A 19,851-nucleotide genomic window follows, 5' to 3' on the forward strand; every position below is an offset into this window, starting at 1 on the left:
TTTGGTAGGAAATGAGAAGTTTTTATAGTGTTTTTGTACTGTTCTTTAAATCCGTTGTTCAACACACAATAGAAAATGATAACTTTTCCTTGTAGGTAGCAAAAGACTTATCCAGAAGACTTCATGAATACATGTTCTTTGCCCTGTCACTCACAGGTGCACATCCCTTCCCCTCACACATCTTGCTTTATACCTTTTAAATCCATTTTTTTTTATAATCATGATGCACATGCATGGATAGTGGCACAGTCTACATAACCCTCTAACCTGCCCATATTTATTATGCATGTGAGCTTCTTTTTCATTACAAATAGCAATTTATAAAAGGAAGAAAAAAATGTTTTTAAGTCTGTGGACAGTGTAATTATGATACTTTAAGCTTCACTAGCTTAGTAATAGCAAAAGTCATAAAAATACTTGGCTTACCCAATGTTCTTATTTATAGGTGTAGTGGGGGCTTCCCCATTGTCAGACAGGACAACATTTTGCCTAAATTAAGCAAGGAGACTTGTTCAGCCTGTTAGAAGGGCCCAGTTTGCAGAATGGAAATGCTTTGGGCATTCCTGTGTTGCTAAGCCTTAGAGAATGTGGTCATTAAGGAGCTCAGTTTCACTGCTCCATGCACATAGTGACTTGTCTTCACATGGTTCCGCTCTACACTTTTTGTGGTCTTCTGTTCCAGGACCGTATTCAGTAGTTCTGCGTTTTGATGTAACCAAAGGGCTGTGGTGCACAGCTCCTCACGTACTTTATTGCTAGAGTTGATATGCCACTGATTCAGCTAGTGCAAGGGGCTGCCATTGCATGTTCCTGAGGTCCAGACTGGTGCAGATTTGTTTAGTGATGAGAGTGGGAAATTACAGAAATATTCCAAGATGAATTGGGATTAAATGTCAGAAAACATTTAACTTCTCATGACTGGCATCTTCTGGAATTTTTGACAGCTATTTCTGTGCTGATATCCGATATTCTTGTAGATGAAGTTGCTATGGCATTTGAACTGGTCAAGTGGAATTGCTCTAAATAGGAGAATTTTAATCATAACTAGCCCTTTGAATGAATTCAGCTAAAACAGTGGCCTTTAACTGTCCAACAGAGCTAGAAATATTCAGGTAAATTGTTTGCACATCTTTTAAAACCGGTTTCTCACATAATCCTCCTCATAAACACAATGATCACTCAACAGAAAGGGAAAAACGCATAAAAAAGCTCATAGTGGTCATCGTAGTGATAGTATTGGGGTAAACAAAAAATTAAATATAAAACTGAAAAGGAAAAGCAAAATTCTTCCCTGGCATAACATTGTTGTGTTTTGGAGACCAAACTTTTCAGATGTGTTCAGGCTCTTTGGAATTAATGGAGTGTTGGAAATTGGAAACCCAGACTGCCTAAAACACTTGACACCCATACTGAATGCTGAAGCAAGGTGTATGTCTATAACTGCACACATCACTTCTGAAAGGAAAAGTTTTCCCCAAGAAAATATTGGAGGTCAAGTTTTTATCATCTTTTCTTCTGTGCACCACCTTCTCCCTTGTGTTTCAAGCTGGGCCAATACAAGGAGTACAGAAGAGGTTGTGAACAGAAACATTAACAACTCTGTTGACTCCTTTTCCACCTGCGGTAGCAGCTGAAAAAAAGATCAAAGCTCAGAAGCAGTTGTGTTCTTGTAATGCTTTATGGCATCTGTAAGGTATTCTCTTCATCTGAGAACCAGAGATGAACACTTTATTAGATTTCTTCTCTTCTTTTGGTATAATGCTTAGGAGCAATCCGTTTGAATACCTTGATAGCTTCTGGTGATCAGGCCAGCAAGCTGAATGCCATATAAACATGTCTGGGAAGTATGAGTATGACTGCTGATCCATGCATAGCCCGTGCCTCTGTGACACATATTTGTCAGCTGTAAGCTAGAAAAGATAAAATTATGAAACTATAAAGAAAAGCTTCATCTGATTATAATCATGTTTTAGCTGAGGGTTTTAAGGCTTTGGAGCTGACTTCAACATTTTGGACCAGCTTCTAAGGGCATTTTGACACCTAAAGAAATCTGTGCTTGTAACTGAGCTGTATGCCCTGTGTAGCATCAAGTGCAAAGTGGACTGACGTGTCCTCAGTGTGTTTGGCCTACTATCTGGACATTATAATAAAGGCCAGAAAGTCCTGAATATTGAAAATGCATCAGGTATGCTGAACAGAGAAGTGCATCTGTCCAGAATCTCTGGACATTCAGCAACCCAGCTGGAGCTCTGCAAGGACTCCAGATGTCTGCAAGTCCCAAACGAAAGTCCAGATTTCTTCTTTTCACCTAGATGTTAATTCAGACTGAAAAAGAGGATATGTTCAGGGGAAGGCCATACATTATCACTAGCAAGGCAGCTTGTTCAAATACAGAATTTGAAGTCAGTAGGAGTTTGATGTGTCTGCGCATCAGGAAACTCCGTAAAATGCCTGTTTATATTTGCAGATACCTAAAGGCCCAAGTTTCAAAGCACAGTGTTTGATTCTTCTCTGAGGTTATCCTTCCCAAATTGAGGGGAAGCTGGGATCTCAGGCAGGGAGGATCAGCCCAGCTGCTACTCCTGGCAAGGCGGCAGCTCCAGTTCCAGCAGGAGTCACTGTTCAGCACAGAGGCAGAAAAGGAGGTGGGGAAGGGCAGCCCACCCATGTCAGCCCCCCTTCATACATGAGAAGTGCATTTGCAGCCTAGCTCCTGGGTCTTGCGTCAGCGGCATGGTGTGGCAGGGTCCTGACTGATAATCTGAGCTACTGGCACTCAGGAATCTCCTTGTTGCACATCACTAGCTGAGCTTGAGTGGCAGTGCACTTAATGCAGGGAAAAGATACCTGTGCTTCTTACAGTCACATCAAAATTACCTACTTATTGTGGAATTTGACACCACTAACTTGTGCTGTCTAAATATTCAGTGACTTCTCTTGGCTGTTTTTATGCTTCTATTAGTCAGTGGAGTGAACTAGATGCCTCCAGTGGATGATTCATCTTCCCTGTTTTAGGTATCAGTATTAGAATGGAATAAATGACCCTGTAGAGAAGTATTTCACAGAGAGCTTTAAGCACCTCCAGCTAGCCAAGGTAAATGCCAATTCACTGTGTTAGGAGAAGCCAAGCTAATTTTCCACCCTTCAGAGCCTTTCCCACCCAGGCTTCCAACCACCACCACCGCCGAATGATACTTAAAAGTTTTCAGCTGGCACATGTCTGAGCTGGCCCTGTGTTTCAGTCAGGCTTGTGTCGGTGGACCGTGAAGAAGAGCGGCCAAGTTATGAAGGGAGATGCTGCACTGGCACTGTGAAGTGGCAGCCCCCTAAGAATGCTGCATCCTGCATTCCTGTGTGCCAGTAGTTGCTAGCTTTCTGCCTTCTGAGGAAGAAGGATTGTTTCACTCCTATCCTGAGGTAAATAGTGACTGAAATGCTTGAAAAAGGCAGCCATAGATAGAGCCATGGCTCTCAGCCTGTGCTCTGCAAATCCTGACAGTCCATGATCACTCCTAAGGTAACAAAGAAAAAATTCAGTGAAAGGTAACTTTAAAAACCTGTGTTTATTGTCAGTAGATTAACACTCTCTGTAAAAGAGTGTCTCTCCTGAAAAACAGTTGGGGGCTGCCGAGCATAAAGGTTGAAAACCACTGAGTTGGAGTAATGTGTCTTTATATGTGGTAATTTGACAGCTAAAGGGCTAAAGCTATTCAGCTGTACCTTTATGAAAAATGCCTGGAGAATTGAGTGTGTGATAAACTTCATGTTGGCATTTTTGATCCAGTCTGTGAAACTGAGTAACTGAAGGGATTCTATAGAAAATACTCTACAAATGTACAGAATAAAAGGGGAATGAAGTAATTTTCATAAGAGTTCCAGCTGATCTTATAGAATCATGCTTATGCTGTAGATTATAGTTATTGTGAACTTTTTTTCCTTAAGACTTAACCCTGACAAAAGGTAGAATCTTAGAATAGTTAGGGTTGGAAAGGACCTTAAGATCATCAAGTTCCAACCCCCCTGCCATGGGCAGGGACACCTCGCTCTAAACCATATCACCCAAGGCTCTCTGCAACCTGGCCTTGAACACTGCTGGGGATGGAGCATTCACAACTTTCCTGGGCAACCCATTCCAGTGCCTCCCCACCCTAACAGTAAAGAACTTCTTCCTTATATCCAATCTAAACTTCCCCTGTTTAAGTTTTAACCCATTACCCTTTGTCCTATCACTACAGTCTCTAATAAAGGATCCCTCCCCAGCATCCCTATAGCCCCCCTTCAGATACTGGAAGGCTGCTATGTGATCTCCACGCAGCCTTCTCTTCTCCAGGTTGAACAGCCCCAACTTTCTCAGCCTGTCCTCATATGGGAGGTGCTCCAGTCCCCTGATCATCCACATAGCCCTCCTCTGGACTTGTTCCAACAGTTCCATGTCCTTTTTATGTTGAGGACACCAGAACTGCACACAATACTCCAAGTGAGGTCTCATGAGAGCAGAGTAGAGGGGCAGGATCACCTCCTTCGACCTGCTGGTCACGCTCCTTTTGATGCAGCCCAGGATACGGTTGGCTTTCTGGGCTGCAAGCGCACACTACAGCTACCTCGTGTTCATTTTCTCATCAACCAACACCCCCAAGTCCTTCTCCGCAGGGCTGATCTGAATCCCTTCTCTGCCCAGCCTGTAGCTGTGCCTGGGATTGGTCCGACCCAGGTGTAGGACCTTGCGCTTGGTATGCTTAAATTTCATAAGGTTGGCATCAGCCCACCTCACAAGCATGTCAGGGTCCCTCTGGATGATATCCTTTCCTTCCAGCCTATCAACCGAACCACACAGCTTGGTGTCATCATCAAACTTTCTGAGGGCGCATTCAATCCCACTGTTCATGTCAACGACAAAGATGTTAAACAAGACGGGTCCCAACACCAATCCCTGAGGGACAGCACTCGTTCCTGGTCTCCAGCTGGACATTGAGCCATTGACCACAACTCTTTGCGTGCGGCCATCCAGCCAGTTCTTTATCCACCGAGTGGTCCAAATATCAAATTGATGTCTCTCCACTTTAGAGACAAGGATGTTGTGTGGGACAGTGTTGAACGCTTTGCACAAGTCCAGGTAGATGAAGTCAACTGCTCTACCCCTGTCCATCAGTTCTGTAGCCCCATCATAGAAGGCCACCAAATTGATCAGGCAGGATTTCCCCTTAGTGAAGCCATGCTGGCTGTCACCAAGCCCCATGTTGTTTCTCATGTGCCTTAGCATGCCTTCCAGGAGAATCTTCTCCAAGATTTTGCCAGGCACAGAGGTGAGACTGACTGGTCTGCAATTCCCTGGGTCATCCATTTTCCCCTTCTTGAAAATGGGGGTTATATTTCCCTTTTCCCAGTCTTTAGGAACTTCACCTGACTGCGATGGTTTTTCAAATATGATGGACAGTGTCTTAGCAATTTCATTTGCCAGCTCTTTCAGGACATGAGGATGAATTTCATTGGGTCCCATGGACTTGTGTACGTTCAGGTTCTTAAGATGGTCTTGAACCAGATCCTCTTTTACAGTGGGCCTAGGATCATCATTCTCACAGTCCCTGCATCTACCTTCCAAGACTTGGGTGGTGTGGTCAGAGCCTTTGCCAGTAAAGACCAAGGCAAAGAAGTCATTGAGATCCTCAGCCTTCTTCAAATCCAGGGTAGCGAGTTCTCATGATAGCTTCCAGAGGGGGCCTACATTGTCCCTAGTTTGCCTTTTATTCACTATGTACCTATAAAACCTTTCCTGTTACCCTTAACATCCCTAGCCAATTTTAATTCTAGCTGGGCCTTAGCTTTCCTAACCTGGTCCCTAGCTTCCTGGACAACATCCCTGTGTTCTTCCCAGGGCGCCTGTCCTTGCTTCCACCTTTTATATACCTCTTTTTTCCTTTGAATTTTCCTCAGCAGCTCCTTATCCATCCAAGGAGGTCTCCTGGCCCTCCTGCTGGCCCTTCCTTCCAGTTGGGACGCAACACTCCTGAACTTGGAGTAGGTGATCCTTGAATATCAGCCAACAACTAAAATTGTAGGCTAATTTCTGTAGAAGAACATAGTATGTATGTGATGACTTTTTACTTGTATACACTGAACTTAAATTAAGATCTTACAAATCATTTCTACAGAGTGCAGAATCACACAGTCAGGATTTTGGGTTTTCCCACCCAAGGTAACTTTGAATCCAGACACTCAGCTTTGACAGTCAGATCCCTAGGATAGCACAGGTTTATCACAAAACCCTGGACTTCTTGTACAAGAAGCTCATGCCAATGTTTATAATCTTCCAGTGCAAGTAAGAAGGCAGGGCAGGAGTTACCAAGTAAAATGATTCCCCTGATGGCTGCACATGGTAACTTTTTTTAGGAGAATTCTTTTGGGTTTTTTTTAACTCCCACATTGATTGAGTTTTGCTTGGTTTTGTCAGTATTAGTTCACCTTTATTTGAACTACTGAGTAATTCATTTGTAGAAGAGGCAGTACATTTAGGTACTTCCATCAGTGTTTAAACAAGGCTCTTGTGCTTTCCCCTAAAAAAAAAAAAAAAAACAACAAAATTATATTACAATGTTTGTGGTAGATCAGGTTCTGAATTTAACTCCTTCCTACTCTAGTTTCTCTTAACAACTCTACATTATCAGCACCTGGGGTTTCTAGTTTACTCTCTTTGCAAATATGAATTTGCAAGAAGGGGTTGATGGTAAGTAGCATGGTTCTAATTTACACTTGTGAAGTGTGTCAGACAGTTTCATGTAGTGCATGGTGAGCAGAGGAAAGCCTGTCTTCCTCTGAAAACAGCCCTTAGAGTGTGTCAGAGAGCATGTTTGGCTGCAATAGTCACTTGCAAAAGCAACACAAGTTTTGAAATGAGCTGTCCAGGAGGTGCTGGAGTAAGGGATGCCTGTACTCCTATGAATCCACTCTTTTTCTCTTCTTTCTTTCTCCTATTTCTACTTGTTTTCATACTTCTGGGCTATCACTTTGAAGTGCTTTTCGATGCGTCTACTTCATTACGCTAGTACAGGTTCTGTGGACTCATTTGGATGAAACATCTGTGACAGTCATCTCTTTTGCTAGGACTGCACACAGTGATACAGGTAGCCCTTCCCAGCTTTCTCTTCATTACTCCCTCGCTATCTACCAGACATCTTTGTAGCCTCAACTGTCCCTCCTATCCTGCCTTCCAGACATCTGTTGAAATCACTCTTCCCTGTGGTATCTAAGTACCCTTTTCTCAACCTTCTGCACATGCTTGTCCTCAGAGGAGGAATCTTGTCCATAGCTCATGTGGATTTATAAAAGTCTTTCCTTAATCCATTAATAATCTAGAGGTTTAAGCCTGGGGTGATACTTGAGTACATGGCTAGACCTACAGAAGGCTGGACTGTGGCCATCCTTCTCTCTTGCAGGCAACAGGGCAGTGGATTTATGGTGATACTTCACCTGTGCCCTTGGTCAGGAGCTGCAGCCAGTTTGTGTCCCCATAAATCATAAGTGCTCTAGTAGTGTCAAATTCCCTTTAACCTGTCCCATTTCTCTGCTACACCATGTTAACTAGCCTTGCACGGTCTTCCTCCCCCTAAAGCCCAGATTTCATCACACTCTTGCCCAGCACCCTCAGAGGAATTGAGAATGAGTCACAAAGGGTGCCTCTGGGGACTCCTACTGATGCAAACTTCCTCCTCCTCAAGGCAGCCTGTGGTTTGAATGCCACAATGCAGCCAGTACTTGTTAGCTTGAGCCTTTTCTGTAAAGCTGATGGCAAAGCTTGGTCTCTGGCCCAGGCACCTGCAGCTTGCTCTTCCTTCACTGGTGCAGGAGAGGAGACTCTCAGCTCATTCTCTTTGTAGCGTCAAACATGGGAGCTGCTCAGAGCCTTTCAAAGTGCCAGTCAATATGCAGGCAGGTTTTTGAGGAAGGAGTTGTCATTCATTCTTAAGGTGTGTTCCAGTCCAGGCAGGGGATTAGCATCAACATGTTAGGTGAAGTAACTTCCATTACAAGAGCTTTACTAGCGGTCTGTCACCTGTTTCCACGGTCTGTGTTCAGAAACATAATACGTGATAAATAAGGCTCATTTATGTTGTTTTGGTTTGGACTTTCCTCCCTCATCCCTGATAGCCCATTGTCTTTAAAACATTATCTACCTTCTGCCTCTTCACATGGAAAAGAAAAATGCTTTTCTATCTACCTTCTGCCTCTTCACATGGAAAAGAAAAATGCTTTTCTGGTGATAATTACACAGTGCCGCATTGTGGACCTTTCATCCCATTACAGTAAGTGGACAAACTACTGTCATTTACAGGAATGAAATGAGTGAGGAAATGGGAAAGTTTCTAGCACTCCCAGGCATAAACGCTAAGCTGATACGTGAGAATAATTCTGACAGAAAGGAAATTTTCTTGCTAGCAATGGGTGCTGCTGCAGTTGTGCACGGACAGAGGAATGGATGATTTCCTGTTCCTTACCAGGTGTTTCAGAAATAGAAGAATCAGGCAGTATTAATGGAGGGCTACAGACCTTTAACCTGTCTCTGTCTCTACAGTTCAACTGAGACACACTTCAGCTCCTCCTTGCTCTCAGTTTCAAAATTTCTTCAGTCTGTCCATGTACTGCCTTGTACTACTGGATCTGTTGGCAAGGTCAGGGTTTTAACACATAGAGACGTTTTTTCTCCAGCAAAAGTTTGCTGCCTTATTTTTCCCCACCTCTGTGTACACACCTTTTTCATCTCTCAAAACAGATTGATGCTCTTACTTGCCTGGGGTTTGGTTTGTTTTGTTTTTCTCATTTATAGTGACTCTTTGTGGAAGGTTTACTCTCGTGGAAGGTTTGCCCTGAAAGTTGTAATTGCAGGGGTAAGGTCTTTAACAGTGCATCAGCAAAAACGTATTTGGACGTATTAGTGGAAAGAGCTACCAAATGGGTAACAGAGCTTCGCTATTCCTTTGCTAGACTTGCTTGTGGGCTGTGGATTAGAAGTTGAGTGATTTGCACTTACCCTCCTTTTCTTCATATGTGGTGATTGCCGAATGGTTGGAGGCGCCTGCCTTTATCCCACCTTCGGTGGAAGGTGAGTTTGGTACCCTTGGAGACCCAGAGAAATGGGTGGTTGAAGTCCGTCTCCATCGTCCCGGGTTGGTTTGGCAGCAATTTATTGCCGCCACCTGCTGACCAGGCAAAGGATTTCTCTGGCGCTGGTAGAGCTTGTGCTTGAGGGTGTCCCAATGAGCCTCTGTCTCCCCTGTCCAGCGATAGCAGCAAGAGGGTGACGGGGACGTAGGGAAAGGTCAGGCTACTTGCGTAAAGCAGGAACACTTGGGAACAAATGCAAGATCAGTCATTTAGGTAAATGTGACAACCACTGGTGGGGGCTGAGCTGGTCTGACTTTGGGCTGCTTATAGATTATCAAGCTATCTATCTCATGGGTGAGATCAAGCCCAGGAATTTTCAATGATAGATAAGCTCATATAACTATGTCACTAAGTAAAACCACAAAGAGATACTGTCAAACTGTCTTTACTTTAACAGATCTCTGGATAGGAAGGCAGGAAATTCAGGTACTCTTTCAGAATAAAGGAAAGTAGAGAAGCAATAAATTTTATCTAATCCTGAATTCCAAAAATTCAAGTTTGTTCTTCCTTGATTTACTGAATAGACTTAAGGGTCATCTTCAGCGTTCTTCAGGAACTGTTTCACATTGTTAGCTCTTTAACAAAGATGTCCTTTCACACTGGTGTTTTTGGAGGTGGATTTCAAGAGCCAAGACAGACAAACAAGTACATTGCACAGAAGTATGTACAGTACCTATTAGGACAGTGTCACTGCACTAAATCTTTATTTGGTGGCCAAATCACAGGAAGTGGTGGCACTTGTTGTTAGCCTCTTCTCTGGCTGGTGTGCCTGGGGTGCTGGTACAGGGTTGCATAGCTGCTGTGGTGGGAGCTGACTTTTGAAGCTCTCAGGAATCCTTACCCACTTTTTGCCCTTTAAGGAGCCATGTGAAACATTTGCCTTCTCTGAGGCCAGTCCAGGCTTTCAACCAGCAGTGCTTAGAGCAGGGACAGGGACATCTCCATATTTTGCTTTGATCTATGTTAATTCTTAAGTCTTGGGATCTGGTTTTAGGCCATCCCAGTCAGCTACCTCCTGCATTGTTAAAGAAGCTCTGGTATTGAGGGCAGTACCCTACAAGTTCTCTAGAGAGCCAAGGATTTTCATGTCCCTGTAGAGACCATAATCTCATTTTCTGTCTTTTTCCAAATACTCTCATTTTCACAGGAATGGATGGGTTTTCCCCTAGTTATTCTCCAGTGAGTCTCCCTTTTTCTTGCATTTATTGGGATTTAGTTTGTTTGTTTGGAGGCAGAGGAGAAAACTCCAAGGAGAAACAAAACGCTGTGCATGGCAGTTATGCTCGGCTTCTGGGGTGCCATTCCTCTTCTGTCAGAGAAGAGAAAGGTTCCTATTACCATTTTATAGCGTGTGGTCTCAGGTACATTCCTGCTTCCCTAAGCAGTTTGAGTCACTGCACAGATGTTAGTGTAAAACTCCATTTCCACTTAACTCCTCACTGCTTGACCTGACAGCCCTCCTGCTGATGCTGTGGCTCTCTTTTCTTGCTCCCTAGGGCTCTGGCACCTCGAGCAGCTCCACTGCCACCCCTCCGTCTGTGTCCACCCCTGTCACTGGCCACAAGCGGATGATCATCCCCAACCAGCCTCCTCTCACAGCCACCAAGAAGTCCACTGCCAAGGGCCCGGGACAGCCAGCACCCATCCCGGTCACTCCCGTTGGCACCCTGAAACCACAACCAGTGCCGGCCCCCTATGCCACAGCCTCTACCCCCAGCCGCCCGGCCTTCAATGTCCAGGTGAGGACAGCGCAGCCCAGCCCGCACTACCAACCACCTGGCCCGCAGCCTGTGCACTATGGCAGCCTGGTGCCCAGCCAGTCCTACACTCCCCCGCCGGCCCGCCTGCCCAGCACCCCGCAGTATGGCGCTTCACAGCCTGACTATGGCTATGCCCCACCACCTGCCCGGCCCTCGGAGCCTGCCTATGGCTATGCACCTCCACAGAGCCGCTACCAAGACCCCTACTATGGGGGGTATGGGGGGAGGAACGGCTCCGAAGCACCCTACACGCCACAGAGCTCCTGGAAGGCTGAACCAGCGTATCCTGCTAGTAACACCATGGGCCAGGCTCCTCCTGGGCTCTACCAGCCACCCGGCACGAAGAAGACCTACATTACCGACCCCATGCTGGCCCCACAGCCACCTGCGCTGCAGCAAAAGGTAGGAGATGCGAGTGTTCACCAGCCTTCCTGGAGGAGTGGAGAGCCACAGGACTAAACATGCCCGGGGACCCTCCCTGAAAGGCAGCCTGGTGGGGTTCAGGGCACCTGCTAAGGTTTGGGCAGGTCTCCCTCTGCATGGCTTCTTAAAAGCTGGAAATAGGGAACTCTTGTCTGCTTCGGAATGAGGCTTTTGTGGGGACATAGAAACACTGCCAGCCTTGAAGGAGGAGTTGGCATCACAGGCGCGGGTGTGGCATCACCTGTCGGGCAGAAGGGAGGTTTCATCCCTCTGACATGCTGTTACCATCAGAGTTCACTGGCCATACCTCCGTATGGCATTGTTGGGTCCTTCCTTCCGGGCATACCCAAGATCAAATGAGAGGTTGGGAACTCCATGTGCTTGTGGACAGCTCTGTTCACCAGAAAAATCCTTCCTCTTCTTAGGCAGATAGGAGGTACACAGGAGGCTGGTTTTGATTGTGGTTCAGAGCGATTGCAGAGGTTGACCTCTAGTGTGCTGCTGTTCAAAAATCACTTATTGCTGAAACCACATGGAAATGAGTTCCCACAGAGCTCAGCTCTGATTTTCCTCTCAAGTAATGATACACTGAGGTGGCCTCTATCCACTTGAACTGGTGCCTGATCCTTACAAAGGGAAGCCAACTGAAATAGAAAGCTAAACTGGTCTGCCTGGTTTCTCCGCCCAAACTGATGCTGGCTGGCTTTTGTCGCTTCTCTTGGTGGCTGTCCCTATCATGGCTCTGGGGACACACAGTGCTTTAGCTCTGTGGGATCCTCACAGTGTATGATGAGCTTGGGCTCCACAAAAGGGTGAGGACAGCCAAGCCCAGGTGGAAAGCAGTGAACCCATCACTGTTCAGGCCCACCCTGGCTCATCTCAGCTACTCATCAGATTGTGGGTGCTCACAGGGAAGGGCGGAAAAGCTTCTGACACATAGCAAAAAGTCTGTCCTTTTGGCATTTCCTTCACTAGCAGCACACAGACTGTTTTCCCTGAATTTGAGATTTCCTGACACTGGGAACTTTTGAAGGCAAAGGCGTTTCTTCAGGCAGTTTAGAGAGGGCAGTACATTACAAAAGTCCTTGAAATATTATCTACTAGCAGCTAAGAAACTGCTTTTTATCTTTTCTTCCCCTTCCTTACCAAGGAGCTAGGAGTGGGAAGAGAAGTAATAAACTCCTGGCTGTGCAGCTGCTTGGTACAGAGTTTAGATTGGAAAGTAGTGAAAGGTAAGAAATCTGCACATAGCCTTAACTGGTGTAATCGCTGTGGTTCCAGTGGAGTCACTGAGGAAATGCTGAGGTAGAGCAGATCCATATTTAGACTTTTATAGATACAAGTAGGCTTATATATAAAAAAAATCAAAAAACTTTAGTTCACTCAGCATCTCTATGGAAACACAAATCATCTCGAACCACAGACAGCACAAGCCTGTTGGTCTCATTTGCATTACAAAGTTGGAAGGACAATTTAATTTAGCTCAAGTTTGGGGTTTCATGTGTGTATATATATTTTATATATATATATATATATCTGTTTGTATGTGTGCACGTGGCATTTGCAAATATCATGCAGAAGTACTTCTTATGTATCTCTATAAAAATCATTTCATTTTTTCTGCAAACCAGACTCCCTTTCATTCCCTTCCAGCTTGCTAAATATCTGCATTATTATCTATTTTGCTTTTGAACTTACAACTCTTCTCTAACATACTGGTGTCAGACTCTGCTTAATCTCTGCTTTGTAACATATGTAGTGTAATTGGTGAAGAAGGTGATCTTAGCAGGAGATGCTCAATAATAGAACCCTGTATACTTTGCTAGTGAAGCAGTGTTGTCCATTTTTACCATATTATCTTTTTTTTTCAGAGTAACTCATTCATAAAATCATCTTTTGGAAATACTTTATTTAAAGGAGAAAAATAAAGAAGTTTATATTAGAACAGATACTTGATACGGAGAATTGTCAATGTAATTTGACTTGTTGGCTACAATGTGAACTTTAACGTATTCCCTACATACTGGCTTTTGCATTTCATTGTGTTTTGCCTTTTCAAGGTTGGTTTGAAGCCTTTCAGTTAAGGAAATTGACTTGAGAGCCAGGGTGAGAAGTGGGCATTAATGCATATCATTTAAAATGCAAGGAGACCTTTAGGAATCTTTCTTCTTGCAAGGGAATGGTCTTGAAATATAAAACAGTTTCTAATTGTGTTCAGAAAAGTACATTCTTACTCTTGAATGCATTCTGTGTGCAAAATACTAAGGATGTTGTAACAAATCCATCTCGGATTAGAAGTTCATGATCCTTAATTCTAATGCATACAATGATCCATCACTGTGAGAGGTAAATTTTTTCATTAAATTTATTTAAGGCTTTTAAAGGGTAAAAAAAATAATAAAAAACAATAAACGAAGAAAGGGGAAAAAGAAATAGCTTATATTTTGCATTTTTGGCTAGGAATTGGTTCATGGTACTGTGGCTCTGTGTTTTTTGCTTCTTGCTAATCATGTTGAAGTCGCTGCTGATCCAAAATAAATCTGGATTGGTATGGGAACAGCAAATAATCTGTACTGGTTCTTAAAGCTCACTAAGAACAATGAGTTTTACTCATACATAGTGCTGTGTTGTATTCTGGTCTTGGGCCAGTTATGGAAGTGAGAGTCATGCATGTGAAATCTCTGTGCATTTTAGCCTTTTGTATCACCCTGTCTAGCATTAATGCCCAAGTCCCACTTAGGAAATTAACTGGTGGAGTGCATGTCCTTATTTAAACCTTCATGTGCCTCAAGGGCATTCCTGACCAAAAACCTCAGGAGCTGTCTCCTCTCAGTGGTAGGTGGTGGGGATTTCTGTAGGAGCAGCAGCAGAGTTGTCATGAGACCATCACAGAAACATGTGACACGACTGGGTGCTCTCACACTTTTTGCCAGCGATGCTGTGCCAGTTCAGACCAAGTCAAAATCTGAAGCCCCTCCCAAAGGCCAGAGAGCGTAAGACCATGGTGACTCATTAGATACACTGATTTCTGGCACCAAGATATCCACAGCAGGAAAAACAAAATGGCAAAGACAGTTTCTGACATGGAGAATGCCTGCAAGTTTGCCCTGTGGCTAAAATAGAGTTGACGAAATTCCCACCACTGACCAGCTCAGCTATCATCAAATGTTTCTGTGCTCGACTGCTTAAGATGCCAAACATCCTTGTCAAGCTCTCATATCTCCAAAATAGGTCTAGGTACTTTTGCTGTTCTTGGTCATGTTTGAGTGTTTTTGAGACACTACTGTGTGTACCCCAGGTGGCTTTGTGGACTTTCAGGGGATTCATGTCTCCTGGTATATTTGAGGGGTGGCCACTGTAGACTGCTAGGAGGTCTCTTCTTCCTAGATCTCAGATCCTCTGTATTCTCCTTCCTCTTTCTGAATGTTCTCAAAGGCCTAGGGAACCACATTCCTTTGTAAAAGGACCTGCACATTTTCAGCATCCAGACTGGATGCCATTGAAATCAATTGAGATAGCTTGTGGGCTTGGTCAGGAATGGTGGAAATCTTAATAAAACCACTCATCTCTTGAGAGCAATCTGCCAATCTGGGGAGGGCAAAAATTTCTTGTAGCTCTCATTTACTGCAGCATCCAAATCCAAGCTCCTTTGCTGTGGATTTGCTGGAAGGAACAAGGGAGCAGTGTCCCTTTGGTAGCTGTGTCTATTCTTACTGACATGGTACAAGTCATGTTCCCTAACCCTCTTAGTTCACACCAGCCATGAGTCACATTGTCGCCATTTACACATATGCAAGTATTGGTGCATATGGAGCATGACCTTCTCTTCAGACAGCCCTTCAGTGTTGTGTGCTGTTCTAGGTAAGTGCTATGGCAATAAAGTAGGAAGACAGCTGGAAATTATGAGGTAAAATTAACAAGGCAGCTTATGAGTTTGACATGATTTAGGTGGTGGTGGCCACTCATGATTAGCAGATCTCAGCCACTGCATTGTTTCAGAACTGCTGGAGGTGGTGTTTCTTTGCAGCCTGCTGCCACCAGCATTGGCATGGTCTCGTGAAACTTGCAATGCCCAAGAGGGGACTGTGACAACTTACTTTTTTCTCATTTTACACAGCTTTTGTCAGCTTTTCCACTGATTTAATACCTGTGATGGAGGCATTCGCTTGGAAGTTTCATTTTTGCCTCAGCAACATCTGCTCACCAGTGTCCTTTGCTATGACTGATGCACTTCTCGTACTGGTTTAATAATTTTTACAGCCTACCATCACTCACATAAAGTAGATACCTTCGGCATTTGCATTTGAACTGAGACTAATGCTCTTGCTGTTTGCTGTTAATCTAGCGACTGTTCTCTGCAGATGAATAAATGCAATATGCCAGATTCCCTCCTGCTGTCACAGGGGTATATTCTTTCTTAGCATTGCTTTTTGCTTGGGGGGAAAGGCAGACAACTTGCTGTGCACTGTCTGTCTCCCTTTGTGTGTATTTTCCTCAAAAATCTCGTATCTCCACCCAAGTGTCCTCTTCCCAAAAGTCAGTTATTGAAAATTTCCACTGTATGGGATTCAGAGACTTTGTAAAATGATGTTTGAAGTTGGTTTTCTATCAGTGTGAGACAGTAGCTTCCCATACTCTTAAAATACTAAAATAAAGCAAACCCAAGTAAAATGTAAAAGGCTTACTTGAAATATTCTGCTTTGGCATTTAATGAATTAAAAAAGACATAAAGCTAATGTTAAATGAAATAAAAGGTGAAATTCCAAGATTCAGAGTTGAATTTGCGATTTCAACATGACATTTCAAAATTTCCAGATGAATATGCAGTTCCTTTCTACCCTGAGAATAGCAACAAATCTCAAAATGTTGACATTCTTCACAAAACAGTAATTCCAAGTTCTAACCAGCACTAGCTGCATATCAGCTGCTGACTCTGTCATTGCTTCTGGGTGGATTAAATTAAATACCATTGCTTCTGTTAAAACAAGGAGAAGGGGAAGAAGACAAGTACTAGTGTCTTAATGATGAGATGAGAAGCTCATAGTTAGGACTTGGTAACACTTTGTGGCATTGGGAATCATGTTTTCCTTGTCAAGGTATTATAAAACTTTGCATCAAAATCTTTAGATTTCCTCAGGATTTTCAGGTGAAAAGATGCTGCCAAGAGGTGCAAAGAGGTTTTCAGAACAGCGTGCTTATCCTGGCAACAGGAATCTGACACAATCTGGTTTATATCCTAAACTTTTGAAAAAGCTCAATTTTTGGCTTGTAGTGTGTTTAACATTTTCATTTCAAACCTTTACTCTTTGTTCTTTGTATTATATTTTTTTAATTTCAGTACTCCATATACTAGCAGGAACCAGCTGAAGACAGAACAATTTATCAGATTTGTCTCTCAGGAATCATACATTTGAGTTGCTTTCCTGAAATAGAGAAACAGCAAGTTGCCAAACAGTTACCTGGAAGTTAAAGATAACAGGGGGCCTGCAGTTGCAGGAGTAAGTCAGGTCAGCATATACCGAGAAACCAACTTAAATACATGGCTTCAGGCTGCAGCTTTTGCAGCTTTAGCCTTTAGTCAGCCACAATGGGTTAGTAATATAACAGGAATAATTGAGAAAGAGGCTTTTGGCATAATACCTGGATGTTCTTTCTTGCTCCTTCTTAAAATAAGCTGAGGACAATGCCTGCATACATGGTAAGGCATGGGGGCAGCCTTTAAGTTAATTAAGGGCTCTGTTCCTGTGCTGTTAACTCTTGATAACCATGTGTCTACCTTGGCAGATACTTCCAGATCATGTTACAAATGAGGATTTAGTATCTTAGGTCATAAAATGTAGGCAGCATATATTTACCTATAGGTGGGAAAGCACACCTGATGGGGAGGCTGTCTGGATTTTGAGCAATGGTGCTTGCCTGAGCCCTGGGGCCAGCTAAGCTCAGGTACAGCCTCATCTGTAGCACAGTGAGGCAAGGATGGTTGGCCTTACTCGTGGTTTACGGCTTTCAGTTCACAAAGCAGCACCCATAAAAGTCAGTGACACTTAATTCACAGGCATACTCTGGCTGTTGTGTGTGATGGTACTGCTGATTACTGGAGGAACTGTTTTCTTCCCTTTTAAGATACAGCAGAGTCCAACCGCATCATAATTCTTCCAAAGCCAAGGCACCAGAGCATGTGGTGAAGCTGTTCTTCTACCAGATAACCTCTGTGTTATTGTCAAGTTTATTGCAATGAGGGTAGGCTACAAATGGGTAGGGAAACTTGCCCAAGCTTAGGCAACTTTGATTAGGAGAGCTGGGGAGAATGAGGAGACATGGAGCATCTTGGTGTCACTGGATGGCTTCTGTGTTTAAAGTGGGGAAGGCTCTGGCTGCCCAGTTGGCGTGAAACTCTTTGGGTTTATGACCCAATGGTAGTGCCAGTGTTAAGATGAGGAACTCCTCACGTCACAGTGATGCTTTGGGTGATGTGATATTTTGTTCATGTAATTTGGAGTGGATCATCCTATATTTGGGGAATTTTCCCACTGACCTCTGTGAAACATATTTGTGGTCTTAATCCGTTTCTTAATGGCACATGTACACACTATTATAGTAATAGTTTGTTACTAAAGCACCACTTTGTGTAGGGAGCTGTGCGCAGTTTACAAGATGACTCATTTCTCCATTGGTAGGTATAGTTGTCTACAACTAGACTCTTGAGCCTAGTACTTCGTTGAGCAGGCAAGTTAGAAAATTATGATGGTGCATAGTGAGCACTGCAAGCCATGTAGGATCTGACCTAAAATGAAATGAATATGCAGTTATAAAGAGTTAAGAGTAGCCTGTAACGGCTGCTGATAAAACACTTTTTTCCTGCAAGAGTAATGGTAAGAAATAGTTAGCAATATATGGTTACATTTACTGATCATAAATGTTCTGGTACTAAACTAACTTAGGCTACCACATAATAGTCTTCCTGATAAGATTTACTTCTGAATAACTATAAAGAAGCACAATATAGGAAATTAAATAGTGGCATTTGGGATGGGGAGGGAAGAAAGTTTAAAAACAAGGAGCTTTCCTATCACAAGCTGAAAGAACTCCTGCAAGGCAAACAGAATCTACAATTATACTGACAGTTTTGTTCTTAAATGAAAATAATAGTGAATTATAAAGCTATAAAATTGTTTTCACAACAATATTTTGTTTTTACAACTCATACTGTTTCACTTAGTAGCTGCCTGGCTCCAGAGCAAGTTACATAATGTGGCATTATGAATATGGTGCCTCAACTTTTTGTCTGGGGAATTAATTTAAGGGCTCTAAACTTTCCAATCACATTTTCTTCTTTGTTCCAGATGCAGTGTATTCTCTCTGCTGGAAAATATATCAGATGAACTGTGTGTTTCTTGTAGCAGAGTAGTATTCATATGCCTCTTTATCTACACTAAAAGGGCAGTGACTTAGTTTTATACGTATCCTCAAAATAGGCCAGGTTGAAATGTGCTGTCTAAAGTCAGCTACATAAAACAAATTAGAATAGCGGAGCTGCTATGTGTTAGCTGATCAATCTAGCATTAGGAAGGATTTTCCATGGTGTGGTTTAGCACGAGGACAGACAGATGCATTATTATTGCTGACAGATTCACTCATCCCCCCCAATTAAATCTTTTTCTAAACAAACAAACAAAATTTCCTCAAATGAATTGGCAGTAACTTAAACTGACGTGTTAGGATTACTTTAGTCATCAGTAAAATGGAGCCACACCTGAGCAACAGATTAGCTATAATAATTTTCACCTAGTTATTGCCTAGATAGACTCTATTTTACCAATACCTGAAGGATATTTTTTTCCAGGAGGTTTCTCCAGCTTTTTGAGAGCTGATCACTCATTAAATCAGTCACCTTCTTTTCTGTTGTTGCTGTAAGAGAGCTTGAAGTGAAAACTCATTACTTTTCTGGAAAATTAAAAAAAATGGCAAAGTGGCCAAGGAAGCTCCTGCTGTGTACATGCCACTGTTGGATTCATTCTAGGCTGTGGCCAGGAAGCCCAGGGGATTTTATTTTTCAGTCTGAGTTGGAGGACAGAAGAAATCTGTGTGAAGTGCCCTGCAACATTTGTAAACCTCAGTTTCATGAGCATCTTGCAGACTTAAAGTTCCAGATGACTATCGTGTTCCTCTGGTCTGATGAGCAGCATCAGAGAGGTGCCCTGTGCTGGCTTCCCCAGCTTGTGTTAGAAGAGGGCTCTTCTTTTATCTTTGTCCCATCAAAGTCTTTTCTCCCTCCTGTTAAAGAGAATTTGTGACCTCTCTTCCCTCAGGCTGCATCCCAAGAACCTGCTTTAGAAACACATCCACTCTTCCACGGCCCCACTTGATTTCAGTTAAAACTTTCTCCTGAACCCATGTCATTAGCTGCATTTCCCATAATCTAGATTTTTCACAATTTCTATGTGTTTCCACATCATTTTCCCTGAGGATGCTTGTCCCGGCTTAAGCATAAAATTGGGGGGGGGGGGTTGCT

The 19,851-nt window shown here is 43.3% G+C and overlaps 1 protein-coding gene and 1 long non-coding RNA gene across 8 annotated transcripts in view; one reads left to right on the plus strand and one right to left on the minus strand.

Annotated features, from left to right (window-relative positions):
• The window catches only part of LOC133209908 (lipoma-preferred partner homolog), a 313,797-nt gene that overhangs the window by 180,643 nt on the left and 113,303 nt on the right, over positions 1-19,851 (plus strand). For 5 of the 6 annotated variants that reach the window (XM_061348850.1, XM_061348844.1, XM_061348846.1 and 2 more), the window contains one exon: positions 10,653-11,318. In XM_061348850.1, the coding sequence (XP_061204834.1) occupies positions 10,653-11,318 (666 nt within the window). The remainder of the gene's footprint in view (positions 1-10,652; positions 11,319-19,851) is intronic. The other variant, XM_061348849.1, reaches the window with a different exon arrangement.
• On the minus strand, positions 1,708-11,266 carry LOC133209909 (uncharacterized). Of its 2 annotated transcripts, none has more exons than XR_009724795.1 (3): positions 11,166-11,266; positions 2,878-3,044; positions 1,708-1,910 (listed from the first exon to the last, which is right to left on the minus strand). It is a non-coding gene; the product is annotated as an uncharacterized LOC133209909 (long non-coding RNA). The 2 variants fall into 2 exon arrangements; XR_009724794.1 differs by lacking the exon at positions 11,166-11,266 and adding an exon at positions 7,465-8,175.

This window comes from Neopsephotus bourkii, unplaced genomic scaffold (assembly GCF_033783945.1).
Source record: "Neopsephotus bourkii isolate Nb327-2 ecotype Australia unplaced genomic scaffold, CSIRO-AGI_Nbou_v1 NB_369, whole genome shotgun sequence".
Classification (NCBI taxonomy): domain Eukaryota; kingdom Metazoa; phylum Chordata; class Aves; order Psittaciformes; family Psittacidae; genus Neopsephotus; species Neopsephotus bourkii.